General features: G+C 46.8%; 1 protein-coding gene across 1 annotated transcript; it reads left to right on the top strand.

The window, feature by feature from the left end:
* Nucleotides 1–3,899: 3,899 nt before the first annotated feature.
* Nucleotides 3,900–6,520, top strand: LOC112113071 (mas-related G-protein coupled receptor member H-like). The gene is made up of 2 exons (XM_024209243.3): nt 3,900–4,029; nt 5,519–6,520. The coding sequence occupies exon 2, from the start codon at nt 5,525–5,527 to the stop codon at nt 6,518–6,520; it is 996 nt and encodes a 331-aa protein (XP_024065011.2). The 5' UTR covers nt 3,900–4,029; nt 5,519–5,524.
* The last annotated feature ends 4,132 nt before the right edge of the window (nt 6,521–10,652 follow it).

The following is a 10,652-nucleotide window of genomic DNA, read 5'->3' on the forward strand; positions in this document are numbered from 1 at the left end:
ATGAACAGCTCCATGAACTCTGTGCAAAATCTAAATGATCACCTGGCAAAGAATCTGCATGTATCAGCGAGTTGGTATAGCAAAAACTATGCTTTTGAGTTTTTGGAGTCCATCACCAGTGTTGTCCATGCAGAAAGCATGTCAGAGATTCACCTGTCTTGCTATGATACACTTATTATTGATGAAAGCACAGATATTTCTGTTAACAAGAGGCTTAGAATTTATTTTAAGTTCAGAGATGCGGCATCTGCAGTGCTTAAGACAGTATTTGGTGGAATTATTAAAATATCTGCTTGTAATGTGCAAGCTATTACAGTTGCTCTCAAAGATTTCTACACTCTGAATAAGCTGGACATGATGAAAATGGTGATGTTCACTTCAAATGGTGCTTCTGTCATGCTAGGGCAAAACAGTGGTGTTGCCACAACTCAAGCAGCGCATTACACATTTAATAGAACAACACTGTGATGTTGCACTCCATGTGTTTTATGGAAATATGCTTATGAGTGTGAATATGATATAACTGGAATATGCTTTATGCAAAAGGTCTCTTGTAAGGTATCATAACAAAGGTTATAACCTACTGAATATATTCCTCCTATTTGTATGCATGTATCATTCTTGTATCTAAAGCTAGAAATATGAAGTATAACTCTGAGGTCCTATTCATTGATGGTGGTTTAGAATCTTGATGGCTCCCATTGACCCAGACAATTGGTTGTAAATTGTTTATTTACCTGAAAACCTTCCTGTGTACATGTGGTCCAACCTCTGGGTCTGTGCTGGAGTGTCTAACTCAGCAAGACAGGAGTGGAGGGGCGCCTGTTCTGGCAGGAGGGTTGTTCTCAGTGGTATCCCAGCTCATTGAGTGACAGTCTCGAGGGGAGGCTCTGTGACCGAACCAGTCACAACTGTGTGGCCCATTGAGAAGATCTGGGGTTAGTCAATGCATAGAATCATAGAATCTCAGGGTTGGAAGGGACCTCAGGAGATCATCTAGTCCAACCCCCTGCTCAAAGCAGGACCAATCCCCAGACAGATTTTTGCCCCAGATCCCTAAATGGCCCCCTCAAGGATTGAACTCACAACCCTGGGTTTAAGCAGGCCAATGCTCAAACCACTGAGCTATCCTCCCCCCTATGGAACAAAGTACCAATGATGAAGACAATAGAGACACTTTTGAAGACCATTTATACAGTCTTCTGCAGATCCTCAGTCCGAAGAGGACAATTTAAAGAAATGGCAAATGTCACAGAAAATGAGACTGTATCGTTTAAACCTCTAAATGAAGTGAGGTGGCTATCGAGACATTTCACTGTAAGTGCTTTGATGTGTAATGACGAGACCCTTCTTAGATACTTGAACATGAAATCTCAGAAAACAATGACCCGATAGCAAAGTACTGCCTGAATAAGCTCTCTGACAGTAATTACCGGATCACTCTAACTGCATTAAATGATGTCTTATATGAATTAGCAGAACTGACCAAATGCTTTCAGAAGAGCTCTTTAACAACAGTTGAAGCTGTACAGTTAGCAAGGGCTAGGGTGACCAGACAGTGAATGTGAAAAATTGGGACAGGGGGTGGGGGGTAATAGGTGCCTATGTAAGAAATAGCTCCAAAAATCAGGACTGTCCCTTTAAAATCAGGACATCTGGTCACGCTAAGGGCCTAGATCCACAAGATGAGAGGACAGGCTCTTGGAGCAACAGTGTGGAAAAATCTAATTGCATCGAGCACAAGAGAGGAACAATTGAGCGGTGAATCTATTCTAAGTTTCGTATCATTACTGTGTGATCAGCTGAATAAAAGTTTTCCAGAAAAGGAACTAAATGAATGGGCAGCTTTTGACTTTGCCTCACTTTCACCACAACCAATCAGTTATGAATTTGGCACAGAAAACATTAGCAAGCTAGTTGACAAATACAGAAAAAATCTGGACCTTAGTCGAGTGAAGTCATCTGCCCAAAACACCATAGAGGAGGAGGAGTTCATTGTGAACTAGTACAATGTTTACAAATACATAATTGCCGAGAAACATGAAGCAAAGATGATGACACATTTCCAGGGAGTGGTGACTTTCAGGCTACAAAATGCAGAACAATACAGTGTAGTTTCACAACTGGTGGATATATGTGCAACCTTTCAAGCTTCCAGTGCTGATTGTGAGCGTGGCTTTCACCTTATGAATAATATCAAAACTAAATCATGAAACAGATTGAAAGAAGATCACCTGGATATGCTAATGAGGATCAAATTTCACACTTCAACTGGTGGAGAAGTAAACCTTTGCCACTCGTCCAGTGTTTCTATACAGTGTCAAGACAGAAGAGAAAAGGCTCGTGATTAGTGGTAAGTATCTGCCCCATCATCTAGCCTGCCAACTACTGACTCAGGGACTCATTCCAGTGACAGTGATTAGTGGTCTCCTAGGCCTGGTCTACACTACGACTTTAATTCGGATTTAGCTGCGTTAATCCGAATTAATCCTTAACCCGTCCACACAACGGAGCCAGTTACTTCGAATTAAAGGGCACTTAAAATCGATTTCTGTACTCCACCCCGACGAGCGGAGTAGCACCAAAATCGATTTTGTTAATTCGAATTAGGGGTAGTGTGGCCGCACACCACCGAATTAATGTGGTTAAAATTAATGGGGTAGTGTGGCCGCACACCACCGAATTAATGTGGTTAAAAACTGAATTAATGTGCTTAGTGTGGCCGCGCACAATCGAATTTATACAATCTGTTTCCCAAATTCGAATTATCTAAATTCGAATTAATCTCGTAGTGTAGACGTACCCTTAAAATCAAGAAAATAAATAAAGTAATTTCTTTCATGTGTCAAAACAAAATAATGTTTAATTTTACGTCACAAGTCACAACAAAAGGGTGTGTGTGTGTGTGTGTGTGTATATATATATATATATATACACAATCCAGAAAGTGTAACAATTATTTTATTTCATGCATCAATACAAATGATAAAATATTTTGTTTCCTATGTCAAGAAAATGGATAATTTTATTTTATGCCTCAATGGAATAGATACATGTACATTTCTAAAAGGCTACTGAAAATTTTGCAGGAAAAAATTAGAGGGAACATTGCTCCCTTGTGCTAAAGGCAGTGGTAGCCAGGGACACTGGAATGAGGGGTAGGGGGCCATGCACCCCCCCACACACACACACACACTTTTTACCGGCCATAAGGGTGAGCGTGGTAGTGGGGCATCGGGGGAAGAGGTGGTGTAAGAGCAAGGGCTTGGGAGGGACGGGGCCACAGTTCAGGCACCTGTGGCCCCCACACTTTTAAGGCTCTTCTGCCACTCCTGGTGGTGGTGTAGGCAAAAGCCTAATGGGGAAAAATTGTCTTGAGTAAATTGTACTCTATTTTGCTTTCTACTCCATTTTGCTAGCTTTGAATCAGTAAGAAGAAATTGTAGCCTTGAATTAGCAAGAAGAAATTGTTCTGAGTTTATTCTTTGCTGAATGTGTTAATTGTTCTTAGAAGGATCAAAGTTTTATGGCTGTAATTCTTGCCTTTGACATCATGTACTGTTTTGTGTGTGAGTGAAGAATGTATGGTATGATGATTAACTGAAGGCACCAGTGCTGATGGAGCCTGGATGGTGGAAAGGGGAGTGGAGGAGTCAAGAGGCACCAACTTTATTATCAGAATCACCCAGATGGCAGATTGACCACCCTAAAGCAAAGGCATATGCCCCAAGGACAAGATAAGGAGTTGAGCCAGCGGGACGAGATAAGAAACAGCTGCGGATCCTCCTGGTAATGCTGATTAAGAGCAACCTTAAATACCTCGTGATTGACAGCTCCAGTGTGACACAGCAAGGTCCATAGACTTGTATGGGAACTCATTACTGTAAAAGAAGGGTGTATTGCCGTGGGATTTTGGGTTCACTCTGCATCAACATCAGAGCTTCGAATGCGTTCAACAGAGCCCCAGCTCCCCACCCCCGTGTGCAGTTTCAGCTGGCCACTGGACCTACCAGGCAACACCAAGGACTGGTAACTATAAGATCCAGCTGCAGAACCTCCTGGTGGGTGGGTGTGAATGGAAGCATATGCTGATTTTAATGCTTAAATTGTACTCTCAATAAATGCAGCATATTGCCTTATCCCCTTTTAAAAGATTCTGTGTGCTTCTTCATAAGAAGGGGGAGGGATAGCTCAGTGGTTTGAGCATTGGCCTGCTAAACCCAGGATTGTGAGTTCAATCCTTGAGGGGGCCATTTAGGGATCTGGGGCAAAAATCTGTCTGGGGATTAGTCCTGCTTTGAGTAGGGGGTTGGACTAGATGACCTCCTGAGGTCCCTTCCAACCCTGAGATTCTATGATTCTATAACAGTAGCGAGGTGCCTCACAACCACGAGTACCCCTGGAAAAGCATCACAGTTATTAATGGGGGACTGAGTTAAGGTTGTGGATTTCCTGATTCCAGACCATGTCTGCTTAGCAGATAGGTTTGTATTAAGAAGGACAAATGATTTACCACAACATCAATTTAAAAAATATACTCCCAGGAAATCTGTCTTTAGGGATATGTAGAACATACACCACGTACCAGACTCGTGTAGAGGCCAATTCACACACTAGTTACCACAGTAACTATTACACCCTAAATACCCAAGGAGCCTTTCAGTTATAACTGGGCCATTTTGTGGTGTCCATCCCTTGCGTTTTAAGCTTTGACGAGCCATTTCCTGTATGTTTAGGAGATTCAAAACAATCACAGAAGTGAAGCAGAATGCTGATGCTACCAGTTGTTATAAAGTGCTCAATGCTTGCCAGCAGTTTTGTGATCCCTGTGTCCCTCCCCCCCCTACCCCCACACCCAAAGTGGAAGGATATTTCCCTGACAGAGCCTGGCACATATTGTATGCCGAATGCTGCCTAGAGACATTCAGGGAAATTCTTAGTGCTTGTGGCACGGAACATTTTCACGAGATCCTATGGGGAGGATCACAGTGACTGAGACACGGAGATTCTGCCCAGCTTTTGTAAACACAGTTCAGGTGCCGAGAGGGGTAAGGGAAGGAAGGGAAAGGTTTGCTGGATAGATTCTTTGGGTTTTTGCATTCATCCAATGGGGCATACTTTATACTGAGGAATCTCTCTTCTGATCTCTAACCCACTATCCACAACCCTTTCCTCTGCCAGCCCTGTCCAGACATGACTGATGGCCCCTACCAATTTCTCTTACTCTCTCCCTCTCCATATCTCCCTCTCTGTATCTCCCCTTCTCTCTGTCTCTGTCCCTCTTCCTCTATCGAGGCTGGTCCCCACCCATCTCTCCTTCTCTGTGCCTCTCTCTGTCCCCACCATCCCCCATGGCCATTATCTCCCTGGGTATTTCTCACTCATATTCCTTGGGATCTGGTTGTTCCAGGCCAGGAAGTTGGGGAAGGGCTGAAATGATCAGTGAAACTCTGCGCTGGGGATGTCAGAGTCACTGATTTCCACCCCACCCCCACCCCCTTCTGCTCTCTGCTAACAGGTGTGCATGAAAGACAAGGAGACGCCGGCATCCCTCGGCAGAGGTTTAACGATGACTGAGCTGAGCACAACGTCCCTGCTTCTGACAGAAACCAGCCCAGACTATAGGGATCATGGGACCGATTGCCCAATACACAGTTTCATTGATCTGATCCTTGACGGGGTCACTGTCCTCATCTGTCTCTTCGGGCTGGTGGGCAACGGGGTCGTCCTCTCGCTCCTCGGCTTCTTCATTAAGAGGAATCCCTTCACCATCTACATCCTCAACCTGGCCGTCGCAGACTTAAACTTCCTCCTCTGCCTGCTTGTTTACCTCACACTTGGTACTGTGGAATCTCTCTTCTGTTTCCATGAATTGGGGCACGTTCTGAGGTTTTTTCACCTGCTGTTCCTGTTCGCCCACAATGCCAGCCTGTACCTCCTGACGGCCATCAGCGTTGAGAGGTGTCTGTCCGTCTGCTACCCCATCTGGTGCCGATGCCACCGCCCAAAGCACCTGTCTGCCCTTGTGTGCGCCCTGCTGTGGGCTCTCTCCTGCCTGGTAACCGGACTAATGTCTTATTTTTGTGTTTCTGCTGGAACCGAACACTGTCGGATGTCACACATAGCCATGTATGGTCTGGATTTCCTGATTTTCGCTCCCATCATGGTTCTGGCCAACCTGATCCTGTTCATCAAGGTCCGACGTAGCTCCCAACAACGTCAGCCTGGAAGGCTCTACATTGTTATCTTGCTCACCGTCCTCTTCTTCCTCATCTTTGCTGTTCCCTTCAGTATCCAGCGCTTTGGCCTGTATTTTAATTATTTTAATATCCCCATTGAGATATGTAATGCACTGGCCTCTGTAAACAGCAGCATTAACCCAGTTATTTACTTTTTAGTTGGGAGCTACAGGAAGCGGCAGTTCAGGGGCTCTGTTAAGGTCGCACTCCAGAGGGTTTTTGAAGAGCATGCAGATTCCAGAGAGGCCTCCAGGACAGACACAATGGAGATGGCCAATTAAATCCCTACAGCACCCAGCCTCAGAGACCTTATTGTGGAGCTTTATTAATTAGTATGAAAATTAGCAGCTTCCTACTTGTTTCATTTTTCTCTAATTCTCCAAATAACATATTTGTGTGACACTTGGTTATGATGTTATGTCTGTCTTGGAAAACTCATCAGCATGGACTCTGGGCCTATCATATATATTCTACACATCCCCCAAGCTATATCGCCAGTGAATGTATATGTATGCAATGTGGCAGTAAATGATTTCTGCTTCTGACGACAAACCCATCTACTAGAAAGAGGGATTGGAAAAAAAGGCATTTTGACAGGGTGGGCATGAGAGGCAATAACATACTGACATTAACATAAATGGCAACTTTATTATATTTGCCCAAAGCATAAGAACTAAAGAGAACAAGTTATTCTAAAGCAAGAAATACATATAAATATCTATCTAATTAAAGAGCATACACATGGCCCAATTCAGTATTAAGTATGATCATTAGAAAACTTAAATAAGTCCAGAGGGACACAAATAAAAGAGCAGTGAGTGAGGGAAATGCAATGGATAGAGATCACCCAATAGCTATAAGTAGGGCCCTACCAAATTCACGGCTGTGAAAAACATGTCACGGATGGTGAAATCTGGTCTTTTGTGTACGTTTATTCTATACAATACAGATTTCATGGGGGAGACCAGCATTTCTCAAACCGGGGGTCCCAAACCAAACAGCGGTTCTGGGGGGTTACAAGGCTGTTGTAGGGGGGTCGCAGTATTGCCATCTTTACTTCTGCATTGCTTTCAAAGCTGGGCAGCTGGAAAGAAGTGGATGCTGGATGGACGCCTAGCTCTGAAGGCAGTGCCACATTAAGCAGCAGCGCAGAAGTAAAAGTGGCAATTGCATACCGCGACAACCTTATTTCTGTATTGCTGCGGACAGTGGTGCTGCCTTCAGAGCTGGGCTCCCAGCCAGCGGCCGCAGAGCTTCCTGCCGCTGGGGGAGGTTCCTGAAGGTGGGTCTGACACGGGAGCGGCACCTGCAAGGGAAGAGGAAGTCCCATCCCTCACCATGCTGGCCAGAACCAGCAGCTGGAGCTTGGCGTAAGGTAGGAGCCCTCGGCCAGGGCACCTCCAGCCCTGCCCCTCCTCGGCTCCAGCCCAGCACCCGGGCACTCGGGCGTTAAAGGCGCTTTGGGATGGCTGTGGTGGGGAACCACGGAACCCCTCCCCCAACCACAGTATCCTGGGCAGTCGCCCATGTCGCTCACCCATAAGGCCAGCCCTGCTCCTCCCCATCAGAGAGCACCCAGCCAGAAGCTGCTGCTCTCTGGCCACCTAGCTCTGAAGGCAGCGCCACCACCAGCAACAGCGCAGAAGCAAGAGTGACAATAGCGTGAGCCCACTACAATAGCTTTGTTACCTCCCCCATAGCCTCCTTTTGGATTGGGACCCCCCCCCCAGTGACACCACCATGAAATTTCAAATTTAAGTATCTGAAACCATGAAATTTATGATTTTTTAAAATTCTATGACCGTGAAATTGACCAAAATCGACAGTGAATTTGGTAGGGCTCTAGCTATAAGAAAGGAAACGGATATGGAGTCCCAGTCCCACTCCACAGGCATATGGCTGCAGCTTATATTTCAAATGTTTTCTCTCTTTTGTCCACCTTCTCTAGATCTTTAATCAAAGGATAAAAAGTGTTTTAATGTAACTCGAAATGAAACTGCTGGGCCACAGTCACCTATTTAATGTTGTAACAGTGTACAAAGGTATCGATAACATCTTCTCCCTTGTTGGGCCCAAGACACCACAGAGTTACCCACACAACAGATGTTTAGCCATTTATCTCATGCTTGGCTAAAGTTCAAGGACCGGGACTGGGCGGGGTCAGTCCTTCCTATTGTTTCTGGTGTAAAGACTGAAAGACACAACAATTGGTGACAAGGCTGGGAGCCGCACCCAGAGATGCAATGGGACAGAGAGTGATGGTTAGGCAAGTGAAAGTTAAATGACAACTGCACCTCTTTCAGATTTGACAGAGATGCTAGTGCTTATGGTTTGGGGGCAGTATTGGCACAAGCGATTTGAGAGGATGGTGGTTTTGTTCGGCAAAAGTCTAGTTCTTCTGAGAGGGCACCACATGGAAGGAACTCCTGCAGTGGTTAAATCTAGAGAACATTTTCATCGGTATTTGTATGGGAGGAATTTTTGGTCAGAACAGACCATGCTTCCCTGCAATGGCTCTTTAGATTCAGGAATCCTGACGAACAGCTTACCATGTGGTTGGGAAAACTGCAATGCTATGATTTCCCATTCATGCACAAGCCTGGCCATACGCATAGCAATGCAGAGGCCTTGTGTAGATGGCCTTGTTGGAGAGACTAAATGCAAACATTCCCTTAGCAGAAGAGCAAAGAATCGTTAGCTCACAGGGATGTGTGTACTAGGGAGTAGATGGTTGCCTCCTCTCATCCAGTAATTTTCAGAATTGAACAAGTTCCTTGTTCATCCCCTGGAATAATGGAAGTGGGGTTGCAGAAATGGACGCCAAAGCAACTAGAAACTTCCCAAAGAAAGGACCCTGATGTCAGAATAATGTGTGACTGAAAAATCAGTTTGCAAATAGAGCCACCCTGGAATGTAGTGGAGCCGCACTATACCACTGTAAAAGCTTTCTGATTTGGAGGTGAAACATGGAATATTGTATAGGTGATGGGAGAAGCCAGAAGGTGATGGGTACAGGCAGGGACGGCTCCAGGCACCCTCTGCAGGCCGGTGTCTCGCCTGCCGCTGGCTCCCGTGTCCCTCCCGGACCCCGGTGCCCTTTTCCTCAGGGTTCTGTCCCAGCAGTACCCCCACACTCTAGGTCTCCCCTCCCTGGGGAACCCCCAACCCACCTTGCCTCAGTGGCTACTGCCAGTCGTCATCTAGCCCCCGTTCACTGGGGCAGACTGCAGTCTGTAAAGGCCACTCATCATCGGCAAGGGGGTTGGACCAACTGCCTATGCCTAAGCCCGGGCTGCACCTCTGCAACCCTGTACCAGCTTTGGCCTTTAGCAAGGCCTGCAGCCTGGGGATTTGCCAGGCTGGAGCTCCCCAGTTCCTCTTGCCTTTCCCCAGCCCTGCTCTACTCCCAGTACCCTAGGCAGCCAGGTCCTTCCCTCTGCAGAGCAAGAGAAACTCAGCTCCTGGCCCCCAGCCCTCTTATCAGGGCCAGCTGGGTCCTAATTGAGCTGGCCACACCTGTGGCTGCTTCCCCAATCAGCCTAGCTTGGCTGCTTTTACCCCTGTTCTCCAGCAGTGGGCAGGGCCGGATTAACTTTTTGTGGGCCCGGCACCAAACATATTTGTGGGCCCCCCTCTGGAATAATTGTAAAAGGGGCCGGGGGTAAAAGCACAGTGGGGCAGGAGCTAGGGTTGGTCTCTGGAGCAAGGGAGGGGTCAGGGGTAAACTGCAAGCGCAGCAGGGCTGGGGAGGGGGTAAACAGGATCCCCCCCGCCCCTGCCCACATGGAGCAGGTACCTACCTGGTTCTAGCCCATTCTCTTTGTCTCTCTCTGCACTGAGCTGCCCCTCCTCCTGCAGCAGCAGGACAGGTTCTCTTCCAGCCCTCTGGGGTGGGTGTTGGGAGTGGGAGGAGCGGAGGCTAATGTGGTTACTCCTATAACCAGACATTTAGTTTCCAGTCAGCCCTGCTAACCGGACACTCCGGTCCCATTTTCTACGGGAGTTTCCAGTCTAAAACTGGATACCTGGGAACAGGGGTGCCAGAAAAGCCTGAGGAGGGGAGAGGGGCAAGCAATCATGTTTAAAAGTAAGAGGGCTAAGCCTTAAGGGGGGGGCAAGTGGTGGGTGGGCTAGGGAGTGGAGAGGAGCTAGTGGGAAGGGCCATGTCTGCTGTACTGCCCAGGTAGGTTGAAGACTGTGGGGATCAGCTGACACAGTATCCAGGGCCGGTGCAAGGATATTTTGCACCCTAGGTGAAACTTCCACCTTGCGCCCCCTCCCCTCCCCCCCCCTCCCGGAGCATCGCTTATTATAAATTTTGAAAAATGAATGCAGTGGAGTCACATCTTACGCGGGGGTTCAGTTCTAAGGTCAGCGCGTAAGAGGAAAATTGCGTATTGTGAAAATTACCAT

This window comes from Terrapene carolina, unplaced genomic scaffold (assembly GCF_002925995.2).
Source record: "Terrapene carolina triunguis isolate 2854851 unplaced genomic scaffold, T_m_triunguis-2.0 Scaffold926, whole genome shotgun sequence".
NCBI lineage: Eukaryota > Metazoa > Chordata > Testudines > Emydidae > Terrapene > Terrapene triunguis.

Bases quoted from the DNA above. Each gene is read 5' to 3' on its own strand.
- LOC112113071 (XM_024209243.3), top strand. From the start codon at position 5,525: ATGAAAGACAAGGAGACGCCGGCATCCCTCGGCAGAGGTTTAACGATG.